The sequence below is a fragment of the Labeo rohita genome, chromosome 16 (genome assembly GCF_022985175.1).
Source record: "Labeo rohita strain BAU-BD-2019 chromosome 16, IGBB_LRoh.1.0, whole genome shotgun sequence".
Classification (NCBI taxonomy): domain Eukaryota; kingdom Metazoa; phylum Chordata; class Actinopteri; order Cypriniformes; family Cyprinidae; genus Labeo; species Labeo rohita.
In genome coordinates, this window is record NC_066884.1 from 26,445,672 (window position 1) to 26,470,948 (window position 25,277).

The window sequence follows — 25,277 nt, forward strand, 5'->3', positions numbered from 1 at the left end:
TCCATCCATGTCTATCTGTCCTTCATCCATCCATCCATCCAATCAACCATGTTTATCTATCCATCCATCCATCCATCCATATATCTATCTGTCCTTTATCCATCCATCCAACCAACCAACCATATGTTCATCCATCCATCCATCCATCCATCTATCCATCCGTCTGTCCGTCTATTTGTAGATCCATGCATCCATCTATCCATCCATCTGCCATCAATCCATTTATCCGTGCATATGTCTATCTGTCCTTCATTCATCCATGCATCTAACCAACCATATGTTCATCCATCCATTCAATCCATCCATCTCTCTATTTGTAGATCCATGCATCCATCCATCTATCTGCACATCAATCCATTTATCCATCCATATGTCTATCTATCTGTCCTTCATCCATCCATGCATCCAACCAACCAACCAACCAACATATGTTCATCCATCCATCCATCTATCCATTCGTTCATTCATCCATTCATCCATCCACCCATGATATGTCTGTGTCCATCCATCCATCCATCCATCCATGTCCATTTATCCAACCATAAGTCTGTCTATCCATCCATCAATCCATCCATCCATCCATCCATCCATCCATCCATATACTTGTAGTTTAGGAAACATAACTCAGATAGCAAAGAGATCTCATTTGTGATTCTTGATTCCTATGAGAAGACAGAACAATAATATAAAAATAATAAACACAACACTGAGATGAATATTTCAATATCCAAAACTTAGAAAGACAGTCAGTGTACATGACCTGAAGACATTTACTTCAAAGTAAAACTAGAAACAATATATCTATTTCCTGCATCATAAACACCGCTAGGCAACTGGTTTGTCAGTGACTAGGAAAATAAGTGTTTTTCCCCTCCTCTATAACCAGGGAGTGGCAGCCTCCATACATTTCAAAAATGTCATGAGTATCTATATCAGTGGGTGTGGCCTACAAACAATATACTGTATATCCGTTATTACATAACGTCACCTCTGGCCGTGTGGGTGCGTGATAGTACTCACTGAGGTAACCTTGAGACTCTTTCTGCATGGCGGTGATGGGACAGTCCTTATGTGTCAATAAAAGCTGTTTCAGTTGTGTCACCTCGTTCTTTAGCATGGTGACCTCGTTCTGCCAACAAAAACAACGATAACATGAAACACTTGCAAAAAATCCCTCAGTGTTTATAGAAACTGAATAACTTATTGCTAGTGAAATATCCAGTCATACACTTTGGCTACAGACATAAAACAAAACATAGTGTGTAGCAGCATAACTTAATCAAAACTAAATGTCCCTCATTATTTCACAGATAAAAACAAACGTTTCCTGGATACAGTTTTGCCTGGATTTGACTGCTTAAGAGTTATTGTCTATTGAAATTCCTTTGTAGTTTAAGATTAAGTTTAAGCCGTGTTTGGGAAATCACGTTTGTGACAGTTAGCCCCTATGGTTCCTGAGTATGTAAACAAATTTAAACAAAGGCACACATGTTTATAATGTTCTGTTTTTGTCATAAACCATACAATACTTAACATAATTATGACAAACATGTTGGAAAAAGGTCTCTGGTGGATGTATTGGCAGCGTCGCATCAAACCTCCCAGCAGACACAATGAATTAAAGGCCAGACAAGTCTGGGTCTCATTAGAAAACCTCATAATGAACAGGCGGTGAATTCTCTGCAATTACTGTTGTGGGAAACACGAGCGTCTGATCACACCGAGTTCTTGAATCTGATTAAATGATTCAGCAGAACCAATACAAAAAATGGCAGCGTTTCAAGGATGCTTGGTAGAAAAGAATCCCTGCTTTGACAGGTACCATGTTTGTGACTGTGGGGTGAATATTTCACAAACGGCTAAACAAGCCTGAACAGTGGGACTATGGGAGTGCCAGGGTGTCTATGAGCATTCTGTCCCACCTCGGCAAACTATGCAATAACAAAGAAAAACAAACACATTTAACATGTTTTGTTCTATTGTTAGTGGGAACTTGGGCTGGGTGAGATTATATCTCAATATTTTTCAGCCTTTTGACAATATAAAACATATGACCCTTTTTTTTTTCAGACAAACCTTAATTTCAACCAAAGCACATTTAATTTAAAAAATTTAATCCAAAACACAAATGCTGTAAAAAAGTAACAATGAATGCATGTTTTTTTACTTAATCAAAGAAAAAAAATATTGAATATTGTTTCTGTTTATCCTTTTCATGCATGAATTATGACAACCTCAGTCCTCAGATTTTTTTCTTTTGTGTTATTGCTCTCAGGAGGGATGTAACGATGCAATTTGAGCTGGTTGAAAACCAATAAAAAAATGTGATGATTCAAGTCGGCTGAGATGTCAACGATATCGCAATACAAATGTTGGTGGGCGTTAATACAAATGTATCTCTGAGAGGAACTAATTGCCTTCAGAAGAGTTGGTATTTCTTTTCATCTTGCCTCTGTATAATGCATTATGGAAAGTTTTTTGGCTTTTAGTGCGAAACAAATGGAAGTTTTTTGGCTTTTAGTATGAATATGCTAGCCTTGAGGTTATCTATAAGATAGTGTGTTTCAAAACAATGACAAAATTTGCATTTACAAGATATAAGCTTCAAAGCTTAAGGTTTTGCACACTGAGTCTGAAATTTTCGTCCGAAATTTTCACACGTTAAAAAATAAATACCTCACGTTGTGTCAGTCACGTTTACACATTGTTTCGAAAACTTTCTTCCGTCATAAAAAAATTCGGATCAGATCCGATTTCTCATTAAACTTTCTGTCCAATCAAATGCTCTCTAGAATCAGAAGCGTCCCACCTCCTACACTATTAATAGACACTATGAATAGGCGACTGAAATCGGTCACTTGTTCACAGAATTAGTATTTTCTGTATGTTGAATGTGAGATATATAGGGGATAGGGAACGATTCAGACAGTGTAAATATGCTTTCCATTTGGTTTCGCACTGTGTCACACAAACCGCCACAGCGTATACACGGTCTGCTCCGGTCCAGAGGCACAATATTTTATGGCAATGTGGATGAGACTGTGGCTGCCATATGCTGTCAGATTGGCTTTACAGAGCTCAACGGCTCTGGCCCAAGCTGTGATATAAACAAAACGCTACTGGCTCTTTAAAAAAGGGTCTTCCTGTTTCAGTTAAAATTACGTCAACACATAGAATAACACTGTATGTTTTGAAGCACTTTATGAGCGTGGCACTGCTTTGTTTACAGCAGTAACCAAGGAAACGCTATATTGCCGCTGTTCCATAAGCGCCACCTGCTGTCAGAGAGTGAATTAGCATTTTCATTCAGCCCGTCTGCTGTTTTTGTTTCTTTCAGATATGTTTTGTTTATATGATGGAATTTATTTATTTTTATTATTTATTTGATTTGGGATTTGTTTTAAAATTTCAATTTAGTAAACATTTCAATTTCACAATGAAATATGCAGCATTTTGTCTAAGAAATAATAATAAAAGGACACCTTTTCATTTATAATTTGTCTGAATTCAGATTTTGTTTTTAAAAAAATGTGGGAAAGACGTGTCATATCACATTGTGAGTTAAGTGAAGCATTACATCCCTAGCTCTTAGAGCACAAAAAACACAATTTAAATGATTTGAACCGTATGAAAATTATACAAAATATTTATTTAAAAAAATATCATATAATTATTGCAAATGCAATTTAGGAATACCCTCTATTTCTATTTCTATTATATTTCCCCCACACTGAATGATTTTACTTACCACAAATTTGCAAAAAAAAATTGCAAAAAACGTTCATAAAATGTTATTATAATGCAAAAATGTCTTATTTCTTCAACTATCCTGTGGGCCTCTCTATCTAGCTCCTCTCTTGAGCTCTACACATACACCAAAAACTTGCAAATTACATACTAATAGCACAAATACACTTATTTACAGCAAAAAACTTACTGCAGATTAAGTATTTTCAACTGTCAGTAATAATATAAATTGTAGCTGAAATATAGCTAAAGATGCATGATGTCCAATTTAGTAGACAGATGATTAATCAGAATTTCCTCACAATCTAAAATCAATATTCGAAAATACTTCTGTTTTTATCATAGGACAAAAGGAACAGATGGATATTCTGAATCTTTTCCTTAATTTTACATATTGTGTATATATCACAAGTATCCTTACATCACCTAGGGCTAGTAGGAACTTTTGAAAAGAGGGTGGTGTTGCCTAGTGGTTAAAAATGTAGGCTGGTAATTGAAAGGTTTGAACCACACAAAGTGCAACCAGCGAACCATTGACTATTGTGGCCTTGAGCAAGACAGGTTAACCTCAGCTCTCTCAGATAAGCAGAAAGCAAATGACGTGGCCTGATGAGGATGACAACCATGCCCAAACCAACAAAAATGGTCAAGCTGTTCTGGTTTCATGGTTTTAGAGGACATTAGACACATGTCATCTGGTGAGACTGGACCACCAGCTCAATCAGGCTTAGAGACCAGCTGAAAACCAGCTTAGACTGGGTTAAACTGCGGCTAGTACTCAAACATCCTCCAAAAACAGACTTGCTGTGCATAACTACACACACAGCATCAATCTTTCAGGTAAATCTCCATGCAAATTCAAGGTCTACTGAGAGCCCAAATGGATGCGTTCAACCGGAAACCTCTCGCAGATGAGATGTGCCGTGATGCTTAGAGGTTTTACTGGCCTACAAACCACACATTCAGCTGCAGCTGGCTGTGCTCTGGTTACTCTGTAGACCTCAATAACCCATTGACCCTGCCCTCCACACAGCGTCCCCGTCTGCTCTCCATCGACAGTAGCTTCAGCTGTCAAATGAAGGGTGTTTATGAGCTTCTGTGGTCTAGAGTAAGCTAATACCGAGTGAAATACGAAGCCCCGTGTGAAATACATCTCAGTGTGTGTTCCAAAGCAAAGTGCACTTTAACGCTTAAGAACAGAGGCTTTCAGCTGAGGAGAAGTGGGAGAATGAGTGATTCTGACCTGCAACTGCATGTTGGTTTGGGTGAGCTCCTCTGCTTTCTTTTCTAGTGACATCACCCACACTTTCCTCTTCTGTCTGCAGCGTGTGGCGGCTGCGCGATTCCTTTCCAGGAACTTTCTTCTGCGTTCGTCGGGGTCCTCATCCACGACCCGCCTGCGGCGGCCTCCGCTGGGTGGTGGGGACTGAAGGGTCTGCGTCGGCTGCATTTGCTGCGCAGCTGGAGATAACTGGGAAAACCACAAAATCAGAAGTTACAATTCACCTCTAAGGCATCTTATTCATAGATTCATACATCTGGCTGCTGGCCAATCACCTGTCTAGCATCTCATCGCTCAGACCTCTTCTAGCCAGCAACTTCCTGTCTGGGAGTTTTCTTTAAAACAACATGTGCCCTGTACACGTGGCTCTGTGATGGACGTCTGGGTGTGAGAAACAGCAGTGTGATTTACAAGCTGCCCCACCCTCATAAAGAGGTGTCAGGGCCCAGTTTTCCACTGCTCACGTCCACTCGGACCAATGCTCTACGACACCCTGAGAAACAGGGCCACTACCAGCGCACACGGCCTACAAAAAGCTTCTTTGACATATGCTTGGCAGTTGGCGTGTTTGCCGTCTTTAGATCATTACAGGTTTCTGGAGGCGATGGAAAAATGCAGCGGCTTTGATGGTTTGTATGTACTGTATACAGGGCCCCGTTTTTGGCCTAATAATACATTAAAGCAGAACTTCTGAATCACAAAAAGATGGATTCAGTCATCTTAAAGGAGAAGTCCACTTCCAGAACAACAATTTACAAATAATTTACTCACCCCCTTGTCATCCAAGATGTTCATGTCTTTCTGTCTTCAGTCGTAAAGAAATTATGTTTTTTGAGGAAAGCATTTCAGGATTTTTCTTCATATAAAGGACTTCAATTGTGCCCCCGATTTTGAACTTCCAAAATGTAGTTTAAATGCAGCTTCAAAGGGCTCTAAATGATCCCAGCCGAGGAAGAAGGGTCTTATCTAGCGAAACGATCGGTCATTTTTTTCGAAAAATAAAAATGTGTATACTTTTTAAGCACAAAGGCTTGTGTAGCGCAGGCTCTCGGAAGAACAAGTGACTATACAGCTATTTTTTAATTATTAAAACAGTTTACATATTATTTGTAAAGTAAAAAGTTAAAAAAAGTATTTCATAAATAACATTACATTTTTTCCCCATCACATGACATTTCACAACCTGAACTAACCTTACATTGTCATAATTAAGTCAAAATATCAGATATTTTGACCTATTGACCTTCACACACAGTTGTGAGTTTGCAGGTGTCTTTCTATGATATAATTTCCTATAGTTTTTTTTTTTTTTTTTTTTGTGTGTTTTTGCATATTGGTTGCACCACATAACTTTGATTTGGCAGACAAAAATGATCTTCATTTCACTTCATTTCTTCATGATCTTCATATTATTAATAATAATAATACTTTTAAGAAAAGTGTTTGTTTTTATTTTTTATTAAGTAATTGTTCATTTTTTCTATTTTTCTGTTTCAAAAAAAGTCATTCTTTTAATGAGATAATATTTTTTATTTTTATTTATTTATTGTCATTATGATATCAGGACCACCCTGGACTTTAAAAAAAATATATATTTTCAATTACTTTTAATTTTTACATTAAAAATATGCATATTATATATATATAATTCATATCATCTTTTTTTTTTTTTTACTGGCAGATGTTCACAACATGGCCCCAGTTCAGTGGAACTTTGTTTCACTCTCTTAATTTAACTCGAGTAAACTTACAAAGTTAAAGCTTAGGGCTGGCCATGCATGGCCATGGTTTTAAGGCTGATTTTCAAGCCCGATTTGCACACCTGAATGATCATTTGTCCAACAAAAATCCTCTATGGTGTCATTAAGATTATTTAACTGCTCCCAAATCGTAAATATCAAATTGTAAATATCAAACATGTTAAATATAATTACAACCCTTGATTAACCTGCCTCTGATGTTATAGCTAATGAGAGTGAGCAAGTGTCACCACCAGGATGTCGCATGCTTCTATAGCTATCACAAACATGCCACAAAGGTAGAATACTGAGAGAGAACATCACCCATTTTTTGTATTTTGTTTTTCACTGTACAACAGAATGCATGCCAGGAGAGCCAGCTGACAACGTCGATTGTGCCCCACGTGTTTTTCTTCTCTAATCATGTTTAATCTCTCGAGTCTCTGTGAGATCTCGTGTCACTGTGAAATCGTTCCTACAATCTACAAGTGTGTGGTCTCGCGGTCTAACTGAATCATCTAGGCTAAAAATCGGTTGAAACTATCTTCATGTCTGTGGTCTCCCATGGTTTTAAAATCGTCTACTGTGCCCCAGGCCTGTACTTGCAAATACTGCATCATTAGAACATTATCATTAGAGCTCACTAGAACAGCTGTATCTCACTCCAGTTCAGTACCTGTGAAGCAGCAGAGTGCATGGTTTGGTGTGGAGAGGTCTGATGTCCGTGTGCAGGGTGCAGGTGGGGCGGATGGGAGTTGTGGTGCCCGTGGCTTTGTGGGTGGTGATGGGCGCTCTGTGCATGGCTGGGGTGGTGGTGGGCATGGTGTGGGTATCCGTGGGGTGGGCCCTGCATGTGCTGGTGAGGGTGAGAGTGCAGGTGGTGGTGAGCGGCCTGATCCTGCCGCGATGGCATCATCTCCATCATGTGACCCATGGAGTTCATGCTGCCATTCGCCATGCCCCCTGGATGGTGGGCAAGGGCAGCTTTCAGTCTCTGATTAGAAAATGGAGAAAATGGTACATATTAACATTATGACTAGCAAGTTTTAGATTTTCCATTAAAAAAAAAGCATTTTATTTAGTCCATTAAACAAAAAATGCACCTGCACTTTGATTAGCATTTGGGGGCCATATTGTGAACACTGCAAAAACTGTGTTCTTAACCCTTTAACTGTCACCGTCCCCCAGGTGGGACATCTAAGTTTACTTCACCATAAAACAAATACATCCTAATCTAATCATGACAAACTATACATCGTTGGAAAGGTCTAAGACTCCTAAATAGATATCTTACCATACCATATTTTTGTGACAGAAATTATGTAGGAAAAGTAATAGGTTAATATGTCAAGAGTGCAACTTAAAAATCTACATCATAACATGAGTTCTGACCTTTGTCACAAAAGACTTTCTTTGTTGCCTTTTCCCCTAACACGCAGTAGAAATCATAAGAAATTATATATCAGTTCAAAACTTAAAATCTCTAAATTCATCCTTTGAAAGGCATTTTAAAATCAGACATTGCATTATCACAGAAAATGTACATCAAAATCATATTACAAAATGTTTTCATTTATGAATTATAAAAGTTCGGAAAGTCTGGATAGTGCATTTTTATGTCTGTTTAAAAAAATGGGAGTGACAGTTGAAGGGTTAAAGAATAATTTTATTTTCCAATGTTTGAGCATATAAAAAATATATTTAATGACATTTGTTTATATACAATTATATACTATCTAGATAGATTAAATAAACAAACAAATAAATAAATATTTTTGTAAATAGATAGATAGATAGATAGATAGATAGATAGATTTTTTACTGTGAAAAATAAATAAATACATATTTTTTGTAAATAGATAGATAGATAGATAGATAGATAGATAGTTTTACTGCAAAAAAAAAATATATATTTTTTGTAGATAGATAGATAGATAGATAGATAGATAGACTTTCTACTGTAAAAATAAATAAATAAATAAATAAATAAATAGTTTTTGCTTGGAAACCAATGTTTATTTTTAAATAGAATTTCTACTGTGTAAATAAATAAATACAGTTTTTGCTTGGAAAACAGTATTTATTTTTTCTGTTTAAGCATAAATTGAAATAAATTGAATGAGGTTTATTCTTATACAATTTTGCATCCAAAGAAAATGTGTTTATTTTTTGAGGGTGATCACCTGAAAACCAAGACAAAACACTGATTCATTTAAATTTCACCTAACGTGGGAAAACATGGCTGTCTAGTGAGTTGACAAGTGAGTGATCCTACTTTTTCCATTAGATTAAATGCGCCTGCTCGCCCACTTTGTGACGTACATGAATGTCCGAACTAAGCCTGTCACTCCTATTTACCCTCTCACCCACACACCTACACACCCTCTTACACACCCAAACACACTATTCCACTATCTGTCGTCACTGTCTAAGAGCTTCATCTGAAGAACGAGCCCAGCGCGGTGCGGGTCTGGCAGCGAGAGGGCCCAGGGGAATCTCTCCCCCGATTTGCCCATTTCCCCTTCGGCCTACGCTCTGTTGCTTCAACCGTGTGGTCTACTTAAGTTTTCACCCAGGGCTGGTCTTGGAGTCTATGACTCTAGAGACGCTCAAAGCACGTCTGTGTTTGGAAATATGTTTACCTGACTGCTCTCTCTCTCTCACAGAGCTGTTTTTCTGGGCAGCTCAATAAGACAACTTAGGGGTCTGAAAAAAGCCACAAGCATAAACATACATGCCGCCAAAATATGTCCGATGGTTTGATCTGTTGACAGCGCATGTAGACAAAATGAAAAAAATGAAAAAGTACATAAGCATGTTCATATATACTTGTATGTCTGTGTCCATTCAGTTTGACTTTCTTAAACTTGAGCCAAGGCAAAAAAAAACAAAAAAAATTCGGAGGAGTATTTTTAGAGAGTGTTGAGTCTACGGTATATGTTTCCACACGAGCTGAGCAGGTAGACTGACATTATAAGAAATGGGTCTGAGGTTCAAAAAAATAAACAAAACACACATAAAAAATTGACTCAAATAAATGAAAGAAAACATGAAATGAAGTCAAGCAAGGATAATCTCTTCATGGAAACTAAGACTGAAAAAAAATCTAACAAAATCGCACATTTAAAGGTGCACCTAGTGGGCCTTATTTATCAAACTAACATAGAAACGAGCGCAGATCTGAGTGCACAAACTTACGATGGCTTCAACATTCGTATGCCGATTCCATCGTACGAATGATCATACGCTGATAAATGTGGCAGCTGAAAACAATCGTCATTTGAATATCACAACCCCTAAAAAAGCCCCGCTTTTTAAAGAAATGTAACCCAGCCAAAAAGAGGAAGCAGGCTCATGAAAGAGAAACTGATATTACTCCGAAATCACCCGTTAACCTCGTAATTGCGGGGGAAAAAACATTAATTTCTATGTATGTTAAATAATGATAAATATAATAAAACATTTACAAATATTCTAAACACTCATTAGCCTATTCAGTTCCTCTCACTCCACAACAAATCCTTTAAATTTAACAGTATTTAGAACAGAACAAGAATGAAAAATAAGTAGCTATAAAATGATACAATAAACTATAAAATAAAACACAAATTAGGCTCTGGTGGAATTCATTATAAACAGCAAAAATGAATTTATTTAAAGCAGAACTTGGGCCCATGAGCCTCTCATTCAAAAAGAAACCAAATGTTTCTATTTATTTATTTATTGACATTTTCTGCCTTTTTTTTGGGATAGGACAGTGGAGATTGACAGGAAGCTAGAGGGAGAGAGGCCCACAAGGCAGGATTCAAACACCGGACACCTGAAGCACAACTGCACCATATGTCGGTGCGCTGCCCACAAAGCTATCGTTACCAAACGTTTCTATTTCTGCCATATTTGTAACATTTCCCTGTTGATAAAAAAAAAAAAAAAAAAAAAAAAAAAAAAAAAAAACAGCATATGCTGGTTAGGTATGTTTTGAAGCATGGCAGCTGGTTTAAACTGGTTATGAGCTGGCCCTGAGGAGGAACTAGTTGCTTAGGACCAGCTTAGGACCAGCACCTGAACATCTTACATCAGCTTAAACCAGCTTAAACTAGTTATTAAGATACTGTAATTATCACATCAGTGGTCTGGTTACAGTGCCTTGCAAAAGTATGCATACCCCTTCATATTTTCATGATTTTTAAGTTGCAGCCTTATGTTAAACTGCTTTAAATTACTTTTTTTTTTTCCCACATCAATCCACACCCCATGTACTATAATGACAAAGCACAAAACAGCTTTGTGATGACTTGGAAAGTTTATTCAAAATAAAAAACTGAAATAAGTACATTGCATAAGTATTCACACCCTTAACTCAGTACTTAGTTGAAGCACCTTTACAACTCTTTTTGGGTATGATGCGACAAGGTTTGCACATTTGCATTTGGCAATTATCTGCTATTCTTCTCCTTACCTCTTCACCTATCAAGCTCTGTCAGCTTGGATGGAGGCTGGCAGACATTTTCAGGTTTCTCCAGAAATGTTTGACCGTGTTCAAGCCCAGGCTGTGGCTGGGCCACTCAAGTACATTCACAAAGTTGTGTATTAGTCACTCTTGCTGTGTGCTTAGGCTTATTGTCCCATTGGAACGTGAACCTTCTGCCCAGTCTGAGGTTCTGAATGCTCTGGACTGGGTTTTAATTAAGGCTGTCTCAGTTTTTTGGTGCTTTGAGGTTTTCTTCTCTTCTGACGAGTCCCTCGGTCCCTGCAGCTAAAAAAAAGACCCACAGCATGAGGCTGCTACCACCACACTTTACTGATCGGATGGTACTCTGCAGGTGATGAGCAGTGCTTGATTTCCTCCAAACATGATGCTTGGAATTGAGGTTCAGCAGACAAGAGAATCTTGTTTCTTACAATCTAAGAGTTCTTTAGGTGCTCTGTTGCAAATTCCAAGTGGGTTTTCATGTGTCTCCACTGAGGAGAGGATTGAGTTTGGCCACACTGCCATAAAGCCCAGATCGGTGGAGTGTTGCAGTGATGTTTGTCCTTCTGTTGGTTTCTCCTATCTCCATAAATGATTGTACAGCTCAACTAGAGTGACCATCAGCTTCTTGGTCACCAGTATAACTAAGCCCCTTCTCCATCAGTTGCTCAGTTTGGCCAGGAGGCCAGCTCTAGGAAGAGTCCTGATTGTTTCAGACCTCTTTCATTAAAAGTAATGGAGACTATATGCTTCTGTGAACCTTCAATGCAGCAGAATTTTTTTTCTGAACTCTTCCCCAGATCTGAGCCTTGATGCAATCCTGTCTACGAGCTCTATAAGCAGTTCCTCAGGGCTTGCTTTTTGCTCTGATATGCGTGTGTGCCCTTCCAAATCATACTCATTCAGATGAATTTGCCACAGGTTAACTCCACTCGAAGTGTAGTAACATTTACAAGCAATATGAATGCTCCTAAACTCATTTTGAAGTGTCCCAGGAAAGGGTATGAATACTTATTGCAAAGTTTTTACAAACCTGTTTTGTGCTTTGTCATCATGGTGTATGGAGTGCAGACTAAATGTTATTTAAAGAATTTATGGCTGCAACATAATAAAATGTGAAAATAGATAAAGGGGTATGAATACTTTCGCAAGGCACTGTAAATTTCAAAATGGCTGCCTTCTGAGGCAGCCCACTCCATGTAAAATAAAAACCCACAACGTGTTTGTATTAAACTACCAATACAAACTGAAGCTTCGTCTCATGCAAATCTACGTCATTTTACACATATTTTATGTACTTTTTGTATGTGTGTACTTTTTTTATTGTGGGAATAGGGTGACCATACATCCTCTTTTTCTCAGACATGTCTTGGCTGGGATTTCTAAATCCCTTAAAATGAGAATGGCTTTCTACATGCTCTCTATAGTCCTCATACATTATATTTACACGTATTACATTGTTTTGACCGCTCTCTGTAGATCCCACCTTCTCGCACACCACGATTGGTCGATTATATGCAATGCGTGCATGCTATTGGTCAAACTAATTTTAAGTCATCACCTTCAGCAAGTGTGAAAACAAAGGGAAACAAAGCCAAATCACTGGACATTTCAGGCAATTTAAAAAAAAAAATCCCAGCCAAGACATGTCCGGGAAAAAGAATACATATGATCACCCTGTGAGGAAAACATTAACCTTAAGTAATTTAAATCCCATAAGTTTCCACCAACAGATCCAAAAGAATGACAGAAAAGACTCAGGCATGTCCCTGCCATGCTCCTGTTCTCCCACACACCCCAGATGCTGTCGGTCAGAGAGGCAAGTGTCCAGAGCCGTGTGTTTGTAACAGGCAGCACATTCACTCTCTGAAAGTCATATCCAGCTGGACCGTACGTGAGTGCCAAGGCACATACCAGAGCACAGCATCCCTTTCTTCTCAAGCTGGTCAACCTGCAAGATGTCTTTTTTTGAGATGTTTTATTCTCTAAATCATTCTAGTTGCTATTTACCAAAACAAAACTTAAACTTGATAAATTTGATAAGTTCCTGGCGCTTCAGCTCTCCAAACCAAGCTGTACCATCCCTCCCTGCTGAAGCTGCCAGTGCTTTCTGCCTTCACACACTTGCTGCCAAATGCACAAGCACTAACCTACCCACCCTTACTGCTGCCCTGAACTGGCATTAACGCTGTTTTCACCCACCCGCATCTTAAGCCATCCTAAACCTTGCCAATACAGCAGTAATAACCCACCATTGTCTGCTGCAGCATGCAAAACACTTCCCGTTAAGAAAACGCTGACAGCCCTATGAGACACCTACACCTTCTGTTCCCCCGAGTGTGATATTTGTGTAAATGTCTAGTGTATGATTGTAGGGCTCTCTGACATCTGTTTTAACTAGTACTGTCAATCGATTAAAAAAAATAGCAAATTTATTTTCAAAATGAAGCTCCATTAATCGTGATTAATCTCACCTAACATTAAGGTTTTTAAATATACTTTTATATTGCAATAATTTCACATTCAATCTTTAAATTAATGTAGAAACACTAAACAACAAATAAAGACAGTATATTTTTTTATATTTGTTTAATGGCATCTTTTTTATGACTGAAGGCGAGTATCACCGATACCAATATTACTGATGTCTCTAGGAAATTGTTATTTTCTTCCTAATATTATTAATAGACATTACAGCAGCTGGGTCATTGGACTATTTGGCTGCTATTACTTTAAGAGCTGCCGCTGCTCGTAGTTTCATTCACGCTTTAATATGAAATGATACAGGCTACAGGGCTCGCCACCGCATTTGTGCATACAACTGAAGCGACTGACAGGACAGATAAATTAGTTTTTATTGACATATGGCCCGACAAACACCTCATCTGACCACATTTCACTGTTGTTCTACTGAAGCTCATTTGACTAGCGCCTGGTGCTGAAGTGGAGTGTGCATCTGAAAAGTCTCCCATTTGATGTGGTCGTAAAGACTTATTGCGTCTAAATAAACGCAATTCTTATCAAGAAAAAAAGATAGGAGCAGCAGTTGTGAGTGGGGTGGACAACAACAGCTCTGCCCCTGCGTTAACTGCGTTAAATAATTTTAACGCCGTTAAATTGGAAAAATTAATAGCCTGCATTAACACACTATTTTGACAGCATTAGTTTTAACATTTCTGGACTCTTTAATGGTAAAATTCAAATTTAGTATTAAAAAAGCATGTCTAATTAATAAACATTTGACCGATCACAAAGAGCCATTGTGTCCAACAAACACATCAGACAGGATAGTAGATTAACTTCAGTGGACTTAAACTTGAAAAATATTGTGTACTGATGTCTTTTCACGGTTGAAATAAAATACGTTATGATGTTCATTCATGTTCATTTCATGCTTTAAGTAAATATGAAAAGACGATTGGTTCACCTGTGCAGCTTGAACTGCAATACAGTGATCTGTCACGACACATTAAAGACACAAAACGCTATTTATTGTTTGAATTTCTTAAAAAATGACAAAATCTGAAATCTGAGACCTTGTTACATACCAGAAGTAACCTGCTTTGTCTCGTCTGTTGGCGTGTTGTCAGTTTACCTATTGCTCCACAATGTATTTTTCAAGATGTGATGTGACATGATTTTCATGACATGTGTAGTGAGACAGCATAATTGTTTGTCGGACATAGCAACAGTAACTAAGGAGGGCGGGTTTTTTCCGAACGGTCAATTTAACAAATTACATTTTTAAAGGGTCATGAAACCCCCCTGTTTCAGCACTGCTTAGTTCTCACCATAGTTTTGAAAAATGCTGCAAAAGTGGGCGTGGTGCGCTGCGGAGCGGAGGGGGAATAGGGGAGAGAGTCAACTTCAGGTTCAGACAGTTTCATTTCGCTCCCATTGAGTTAACAACACAAATAAATGCACAGGCATTTGCACTCTGCATCGAAAACATATATATGAATGTGCTGTTGCACCTCTATTAACTTTTAAGGCTTATTTTGCAGCATTTATAATCCTTTTGATGGGTTGCGTTAAGGAGTTTTAAAAACCGCTATTACACTCTCCATATGAATGAATCGCATTTGTGCCGAACTCTACTTACAAAACAAACAAAAACAGTCTCTTTCGAACCATTAACGTTTCTCTCAGTTATTGTACGCAATCTCACAGTCTGAAGCGTCTGTCATAGCAAATCAACAAGCGCTGTCCTGAATAATTAGACGAAGCCTCTTCTCATAGGATAAGAACGCGCAGCCTCATGAATAATTATGAGACACCGACGCGTCATCGATGTACTATAGACCATTGCCACGTCACAAAGTGTGACGTCAGCACAATGTAGATTTTAAACCCCGAAGATGAAAATAGATAAAAAAAGCTCAGAATTAACCAGTTTTCTCCAACAATTAAAATTAATGGATGCTAACATTGTCATATATGATGTGCAACACAAACACGTCTGTTCAAATCTCAGAAGTAGTCTGGGGTTTCATGAACCTTTAAGGCTCTATGAAATACATTAGATTTTTTCCATTTAAAATTTTTCCATTTTAATGGTTTATTTTTTTTTAACAAATCAAAAAGCATGTCTTATAAATTGAATTTATAAAACTATTTAATTTATTATTTTTGGTTTTTACATTGTTTAAAAAAAAATATATATATATACATATATATATATATATATATATTTTTTTTTTTCAGTTGAAGGCATAAAAAATCATTAGTTTTAATCAAATAAAAATTAAACAATTAAACATGATTATTATTATTAAATTAATTAATAAATAATAGTAATAATAATAATAAGACATACATTCTATTGTATAATAGTAATACATTTCTTTCACAATTTCTTCAAATTAAACCAAACTTTTATTTTGACATACTGCCATTGTGGACCTTTGAGCTTCTGTGTGACTAGTTTTTCTCGTATGAAATAGTCAAAACCTTACAAAGTGACTCTCAGATCAGTTCTGGAAATGTTGTTTGTGTATTTATTTCCTGATTTAATGAGACAACAGATGCCACTGCAAGCGCTTCATATAGTATGTAGTAAATGAAACCGCGCTTCTGCGCCATTCACTCACATAGATCTACGCAGAAAATGCAGGATTTATATTCAAATAGTCTGTTGCAGTTTAGTAGTCTCAGACAGTAGTCCATACCGTGATTTGATTAGAGTGTATTGACCCACTTTTGATGTATTCATCTACAGTTTTACAAATTCCATGACATTCCGCATTATGAAGTAAATTCCATTTTTATGGCTGGATTGTGTGATTATGTCCGTGTTTTCCGCATTGCGGAAATTATTGTGGATATGATTTATGTGTCTGTATTTTATGTTCTAAGAATCACAGGAATATATAAATCCCTTTTTACGTATTTTTTTTTTTTATCTAATGCAATTAAAATAATATTTATTAAATTATAAAATATTTTGGACACCAAATATAATTTTTTTTTTTTATTATTGAATTTTTAAATTCTGCACTTTTTCCAGCACAGTTATTAGTTCCATTGGTTCAAAACCATCAGACACAACAAGACATGGAGTCTTATCTAACATTCTAACTCTCTTTGCTAAAAAAACATGACATCTGTATTAGACTCTAATATGTGTACCAAGATGGATTGTATCAGAAGGAGCCGAGGGACCATCTTTCATCCATTAACATACTTGACATACTGGGGTCACAGCGCATAGAAACACCTCTGACTGATTACGCCACCTGTCAATCAACAACGCTCTCACTTTGATTGGACCTGGGCAGCTGTGCACCTATCTCTCCCTCCCTCTTGTCCGTACAGATTGCACTAAGTTCCCACGCGGTGGAATGCTTCTGTCTGGGGCCATGCCGCGCTATGAGAGGGGACAAGCACGGGGCCTCGTCCTATAAAGCTCAGCTTGGCACTGAGCCAGCTGTGGATGGAGGGAGGAAGCTAGAAGGGGGGTATTGGAGTATCTCTGGCTCTTTCTCTTCCACAGGAAGAGCCATTCATCCATCATTTGTGGGGCGTAGGGAGAGCGTCCGCTATCAGTGCTCTAATGTAATCAGTCTGGCTCAGAGCAGGGCCCCAGAGTGCCGCATGGGGTCAGAGGCCAAATGAGCCACAACAGGCTGAAAGAGACGGCACAAAGCAGGAAGTGCACACTTAACAGATACCTAGTAACCACTATACACGCTAGAGATATGGAACACACATGCTTTGTGTTGAAACACTTGTTGAGATAGAGTGCACTAGTGCCAGCCTTTTTTTAAAAACATTTTTTTCCAGTCAATAAGGATTTGTTAAAGCATTATAAGCCATGAACCTGAGCTATGAAGTGAATCATAACATTACAAACTTTGATTTGAAGCAAAAATTTGCAAATTAGACAAAAAGACAGAAGTACAAGACTGTGTACTTAACTGCTTTAGTAAGAGAAAGAACTACAATCCCATGAGGCACTGCAATCAAATCAAGTTGATGATTATATTTATAGAAACAATATATTTTAAATTCATTGCAAAACATGCATATATATGCACACCAGTGTTATGGTGTTCTTAAATGAGGAGACAAAGTTATTAGTAAAGTTATTATTAAAAATCACTTTCCCTGTGGAGAAAATGGAGTTTTTACTTCTCGAACCTAATTGTTGCACTCTATATGTAAGAAAAAGAAAAGTCAGAAATGCTTATTATAGAATACAGAGCAAGTAATCAGCTACAGAAACAACAAAAAAGGCAGCACTCTTATCACACAGACATTTCATTCTTTAAAGCTTTTGGTAACATCAATCACACCGCTAAGACCTGCTCTGCTTTTGGCAGAAAACTGAAATCATTAGTCACTCAATGGGGTAAAAAACTGACACATTAAAACCAGAAATTTCAGATCACATTTGTTAAGCAATTATTCATCTAAGATTATTCATTCTTATCTTTACACTTCCAGCCAAACCTGGATTTGTAAATAATGCAACGTAAAGGAAATAAGAATAAAAGCACTCTCACCCAGGTACTTCAAGAAAAACTTTCTCTTCCAAATCTGGCAGGTAGAAATGAACAGTGCAGGGAGGCTAGTAATATAACCTATTTATGTTACGTGTACATAATCTCTTATGACGTTAGCTGAGAACCCAGATCAGTGCTGATGTGTGTCACTGAGTAGGTCTCATCTGCCCTTCGTAATGAGGTGTAAACACACATTAGAGTCGAGCCCTCAGAGCTGAAACAGCAGCTGTATTAGCCTGTAATGATAGTGCTGTCTTGCACGCTGGCACTGCAAAACCTGGGGAAAACAATCATTACTCTAACACAAGTGTTGGCCTGTTGAGAAGCTGCGCTTTAGAGGTAAACTCTCTTGAACTGACTTGAAACCGAGTGAAGTGTGTTTAGCACCTGTGTGAGATGAGACGGAACCAAATATTCAAGACAGGTGGGGACTGAATGTAAACTGGCCTTAAAAAACTGGAAAGGACTTTCTCAATCTGGCAAGCTCTGATTGGCTGGTCGGAAAACCTAATCATTGGATTTGCCAAGTTAAATCTTTTAAAAGATACACAAAGAGTTTTGTTTGTAGCACTTAGGCTACGTTTACACGACAACAATGTACTAAAAACAGAAAAACATTTCCTTTGGGTTTTTAGAAAGTGTTTTGTGTACAGACGACAACATTGTTAAAATGATCCCCGTTCACACGCATCCATGGAAGTGACTAAAAACGCTGTTTTATGCCTGGCAGGCCAGTAGTTGGCAACGTCACTTTGTAAAGAAACACTACGTGTCTGCTAGGGCTGCCCTCAACTAAAGATTTTTCTGGTCGACAAGTAGCTGTTAATTTTAAGAATTAGTCGACTATTAGTTGCACGTTTAATAAACCATATAAATATCATAATGAGCCTTTAATAGCCTACATAAGTGTTCTAGCGCATGCAAAACAAAGCTTGCCACAGCACACAGGCAGATATAATAATTATGACTGTGTCAGGGAAAAACTGCATTCTACAATACAAGACATTAATTTAACAAACGAATTTGGAAAAGTGTCCCCCTTGTCCCCAGTGGAAATTACGCCCCTGACGACAAGTATACACAAGGTTTCGCGCACAAGTTCACAGACACCTAGACGGCAGAAAGCGCATCCTGTTTGTTTTCATTATTTTACAAAAGCGCAATGTTTCGTTGTCATTTTGAGTGCACACAAATAGATGTAGAGTCTTTACAGACTGGAAATGTATTACTTTTATCTGTATAAACAAAAATAACGGAGTATTTAAGAGCAAGTGACATGCACACTTCAATAGTGCACATTTTTCGGCTAATGTTAGATTAAGCTGCCATGTAAAGTTATGCATTTCAAATGAAAAGCCATATTTGAGTATTTGGATGACTACCTTATCAGCCGTTAACTTCCTGTGGATTTTTTTTCTGCGACTAAGCGACTGATAAAATTTTAGTTGACCAAGCCTCTTCTTGTGACTAACAGTTTGAGGACTATTAGGGGGCAGTCCTAGTCTGCACACATGCCTATAGACTGGGATAAATCCATAAATCCAAATGCATCAAGATTCTCTCTGGACTAAATTCTGAGCTTCGTTTTTAACAGCAGATGGCGCTCTAAGTTGTTTTTAACCGCACACTTAAATGCTCACGAAGAGTCGCACTTGTGTGTTCGTCGGACTACTATACAGTAAGTGGTTAAATGTACTCACACCTGGGCTTTTATGCTTTTGTGATGCAAGATTAATGTAAACAGCCCACTGTGAACACTCTTGTGATTCGCTTCAGTCTTTTTAATAATTGCAAACTTTTAAGTTGCAAAATTTACAGCAAGTTGTAAATTACACCAAACTGTAAGAAAATAGTGAAAAATGTGGCAAAACAACATTGTGTTTCTGAACTTACGCTCAGCTATTCTTTTTAATAGTCAACTTTTAACAATTCGGATCATCAGACACAGGTAAATATTGGTCACAGAAACAGAGATTTACTTTAATTTCACCAAGCTCACTAAAAATTGCCAGAATGAATTGTTTTCAGGCCATTTCAAGTCTTATTTTGACGTAACAATGTTGTTATATTTAAGTGAGGCGGGATTTATCACATGAACCAATCACAGCTGAGCATAACCAGTCATATCCAATCATATCGCAATAGAGGCGTTGCCTCCTCTCACGTGATTTTCCCCCATTTATTCTCAATCACCCCCAACAAACTCACCGCATGCTTTAGGGTGTCTGTTAAAACTCAGTGGGCTCAGGGGAGGCGAGAGAGATGCAGACACCCACTGTAACTTTACCTGCTGGTGTCACTGTTGGACAGTGTTTCTTTAGAAAAACACACTTTTTAATGTCACATTTTGTAACATTTGCATTGTTTTAGTTTTTGTACTACAAATTTTTTTCTCATCCAATATTTTGAGGAGGCACTGCCTCCCTTGCCTCCTCAGAGGAAACGCACCCTGGCCTGGACAGGATCTTGATGACCCACAATCTTTTGCATCCTGTTTCTTTCCTTCTACAAATCAATCATCAGATATTTTAAGCGATATAAAACATAATATAGCTCAATAGAGCCCAGACGATGATCTATCAGGTTTCATCCATGTGATATCCACACAGATATCCTGCACTGTCCGTCCGTCCACAGTCATAAGAGCAGCAATCGTTTAAAATGCTTCTCCGTTTCATCGCTGATCTTTACCCTCTCCTTTCTGACCTCTCATTTCTCTCACTCAGTCATGTCTTTCACAAAGCCTGAGGCATGATGGGTAATTGCACATTAATGGTATTTATTAATTGCCTCTTCCTTCATGACACTCGTGTTTGAGTGATATCATCGCGAGTGCATCAAGGTGCATCTTGACAACATACTCGGCTTTCTGCAGATGGAGGGATGACTTCATATCAATAAAAGAGTGTAAGGAGAGAGGGAGGGCCACACCTGCTGCTGAAGGAGTAAATCAAAGTGAATGAGGTCAGAGGCAAGAGGAAGCCCCTGGGTAGAAGTGGAGCAGGACCGTGTGTGTGTGTGTATGTGTGTGTCGTGCCAGAAAGAGCCTGTCTGCTGTCTGCCAGACTTGCTGCCAACTAAGCTCACTCTAAAGCATATCAGTGACAGCTCTACCTGTCTAATACTCTTTCTGTCAATCTCTCTGTGTTGTTCCTTTTCTTCTTTATTTCCTTTCATCTCTGTCCTGTTCCTTGCCTGTAACGATTACACTTTATAAACCGTGAGACTGTTCTCTCTCTTTCCAACATGAACCAACTGAGAAAATTGGAGTACTTGGTTTAATGAAAATCTGTAAAATTAGGGGCGTACTTACATGATATTACATATTATATAATTATATTATGATAGAATGTGTACAGGTAAATTATATTAAAAAAAAAAAAAATCAAATGAATAATATATAATTGTATTTATTCTGTGAAGATGAATTAAATTGATCAAAAATGTCTGAGGACTTTAACATAGCTATAAATGCCTATATTAAATAAATGCTGTTCTTTAAACTTTCTATTTAACCAAAAATCTTGAGGAAAAAATATATTAAAAACATATATGTGCACCTTGTCAATATATACATATAAAATATAAACATACATAAAAATATATGCATCATATAAATACATAAAATAAAAATATATAAAAAAGAAAACTATTGTATTGAATTGCAATAATATTTCATAATATTATTGCATTTTTTATTTTATTTCAGTGAGCAAGGATGGATTAAAGTTTAAAGATTTTTACATTGCTACAAAAGCATATTTTAAATAAATGCTGTTCTTTAAATGTTCTGTGCAACAAAAAATCTTGAGGAAAAATTATTTAAAATATATATATATATATGTGCACTGTATAAATATATAATATAAAAATATATGTACCATTTAAATACATAAAAACAATATAAATACATATATAAAAAAGAGAACTATTGTACTGAATTGCAATAATATTTCACAATATTACTGCATTTTTAAATTTTTATTTCAGTGAGCAAAGATGGATTAAATTTAACAAAAGTGTCAGTGAAGACTTTTATATTTCTATAAATGCATATATGAAATAAATGCTCTTTTAAACTTTTTTTTAAAAAAAAAATCAATAGACATATACCACAAAACCAGTCATAAGGATAATTTTTTTTAAATTGAGATCCAAAAGCTGAATAAATAAGCTTTCCACTGAAGTACTGTATAGTTAGTATAGGACAATATTTGGCAGAGAGACAACTATTTGAAAATCTAAAATCTGAGGGTGCAAAATAAATAAATAAATAAATAAATAAAAAATTTGAGAAAATGACCTTTAAAGTTGTCCAAATGAAGATCTTAGCAATGCATATTACTAATAAAAAAAAGTTTTGATACATTTACAGTAAGACATTTACAAAATATCTTCATGGAACATGATCTCTAATTAACATCCTTATGATTTTTGGCATAAAAGAAAAATTGATCATTTTGACCCATACAATGTATTTTTGGCTATTGCTACAAATATACCTGTGCTACTTAAGACTGGTTTTGTGGTCAAGGGTCACATATTTATTTTTTCTAAATTGTAATATGTTGAATTGACAGCTCCATTAAGCATAATATAACAATATTTAATAGCAAAATGTGATTTTATCCTTTTATACTATCCGTACTAGTCATGGCTGTGCTATTTTACAGTCGTTTCCCACCACAGAGGAGGCTGAAATCAGAGGTATAAAGTATCCTTCACTAGAGTCCCATAGATTCAACGTCTCAGCCACTAACTCTTGAGTCCTTCAGCCCTCTGGGTCTGTACTGTGCTTTATGTTCACTCTCCCTCATTGCATAAATCTGAGCTGTAATTTTCCTGGCACTGGTTCCTGCACTCTGAGGACTCCAAGGTACGAGACGCCCATCTATTTCTCCCAGTTCCCCCTGAATACTGATGCCAGACTCAATAAGGGTCTTGCCCTCGTCTCTCCACGTCCAGGCCCTGCTGTGCCTCGCCGCGCATGCCCGATCCCCGCACCACACCGCCCATTAGCTCATTTTTAACAACCCCCACCCCCACTCCCCTCTCGTCCCCTAAAGCAAGACCCTGCCAGCGGCTGCGAGCTGGGGACCACTTAACTGATTTCTTATGGGAGGGTTTCTGAGCCGGGAGAGGCGATCCGTTTGCCGTCAGACTGCGCTGTTTGGCACAACTGTGGGCTTGTGTCAGCTTTGCCAGGCTAATCATTTGGAACCAATTTCATTTGGCTTTACACTGCATTTTGTCACAGAGCAGGAATTTTATATATGATGCAGTTAATGGGAAGAATGACAGCGGGAAGGCAAAAAACTACAAGCAGACACATGTGGCAAAAAAAATAAGGGCATTCATTCTTGTAAAAAAGATTTTAGACTTCAGGATGTCGTTTGAAAGGTTACAAACTAACACAAAACTACTTGAAATGCATTTAACTTCTAAAATGTGGCATTTCAAAGTGAAGCAGAAAAAAAATGTAGGGTGGGACTAGATTTTATCTACTGGGAATTGACTGGATTGAGAAAAGCGGGCTGTGATATTGCTGGATGAAAAGAACAAATACCTGAGAAAAGTTATTAAATTTTGATGAAAAATAATGAAAATTCATTCAACTTTTTAGCAGTTCATTAATAGTAATTTATGCATTCGATATCATGAACTAACAGGGAATAATACTTTAACAGACATGGATAAACACATTTTTAAGATTTCAAGTTAATTATAAATTAATTTCTCATGAATGAAAATACAGCAACAAAGAACAATAGTATATTTAGGAATAATCATTAACCTACACTACGAGTCAAAAGTTTTTGAACAGTAAGATTTTTAATGTTTTTAAAAAGAAGTATTTTCTGCTCACCAAGCCTGCATTTATTTGATCTAAAGTACAGCAAAAACTGTACAAATTTGAAATATTTCTACGATTTAAAATAGCTGCTTTCTATCTGAATATATTTTAAAAAGTAATTTATTCCTGTGATCATAGCTGAATTTTCAGCATCATTACTCCAGTCTTCATTCTAATATGCTGATTTGCTGTTCAAGAAACATTTTTATTATTATTATTATTATTATCAATATTTAAAACAGTAAGAATGCTTTAAATTGATCAAAAATGATAATAAAGTCATTTATAATGTTACAAAACATTATATTATTATAACATTATAATATTTCAGATAAATGCTGTTTCTCTGAACCTTCTATTTATCAAAGAAACCTGAAAAACATCTGCTTTGCTGTTATCAACATAATAATAACAAAAATGTTTTTGAGCAGCAAATCAGAATATTAGAATGATTTCTGAAGGATCATGTGACTTGAGTAATGATGCTAAAAAATCAGTTTTGAAATCACAGGAATAAATTACATTTTAAAACATATTCATTTTAAATAGTAAAAATATTTCTGAAATTTTAGAGTTTTAACTGTACTTTGAATGAATTCTTAAAAAAAAAAAAAAAAAAAAAAATGTACTGTTCAAAAACTTTTGATTGGTATGTGCATTAATAATGCTGTAAAAATGTTGCCCATTAAATGTTAATGATACCCAGTGCATTAACTAATGTGTTAAAAATCTCTCCTTGTAAAAAAGCTAAGGATATTAAGAAAAGAAATGTACGTTTTAATGTCAATGACTGTAAAAATGTAGTTTAATGGAGTGTATGTTACAAGAAAATACTACTGCAGTGTTTTCATTTTCTACTTAAAAAGTTCATGTCTAATTTAAAGTGTTACTTGCCATTTCTGTGTAATTATTTGTAAAATTTCCTTCCTGTAGTTCAAACAGTACTGCATAAGCAACGCCAATGCCATAGGTTCGGTTCTCAGGGAAAGCAAGAACTGATAAAGTTTTAATAAAAATGTTTGCTAAATGCATAAATGTAAATGACATTTTCTAGCAATTTCTATATCGAAATTGTTTTAAAATAAATCCTACACCCGTTTTTAGTAGCTCTACAATTTTTACAGACTCAAGCTCTTTAAATACTGAATTCACACAACATAAAGCAGCTCAGCACAAGAAC

General features: G+C 36.8%; 1 protein-coding gene across 2 annotated transcripts in view; it reads right to left on the minus strand.

The window, feature by feature from the left end:
- Nucleotides 1-6: 6 nt before the first annotated feature.
- The window catches only part of creb5b (cAMP responsive element binding protein 5b), an 84,994-nt gene continuing 59,723 nt past the window's right edge, over nucleotides 7-25,277 (minus strand). For both annotated transcript variants that reach the window (XM_051132485.1, XM_051132484.1), the window contains 4 exons: nucleotides 7,445-7,762; nucleotides 4,991-5,218; nucleotides 1,021-1,129; nucleotides 7-662 (listed from right to left, as the gene is read on the minus strand). In XM_051132485.1, coding sequence (XP_050988442.1) covers nucleotides 643-662; nucleotides 1,021-1,129; nucleotides 4,991-5,218; nucleotides 7,445-7,762 — 675 coding nt within the window. In that variant the 3' untranslated portion in view covers nucleotides 7-642. The remainder of the gene's footprint in view (nucleotides 663-1,020; nucleotides 1,130-4,990; nucleotides 5,219-7,444; nucleotides 7,763-25,277) is intronic.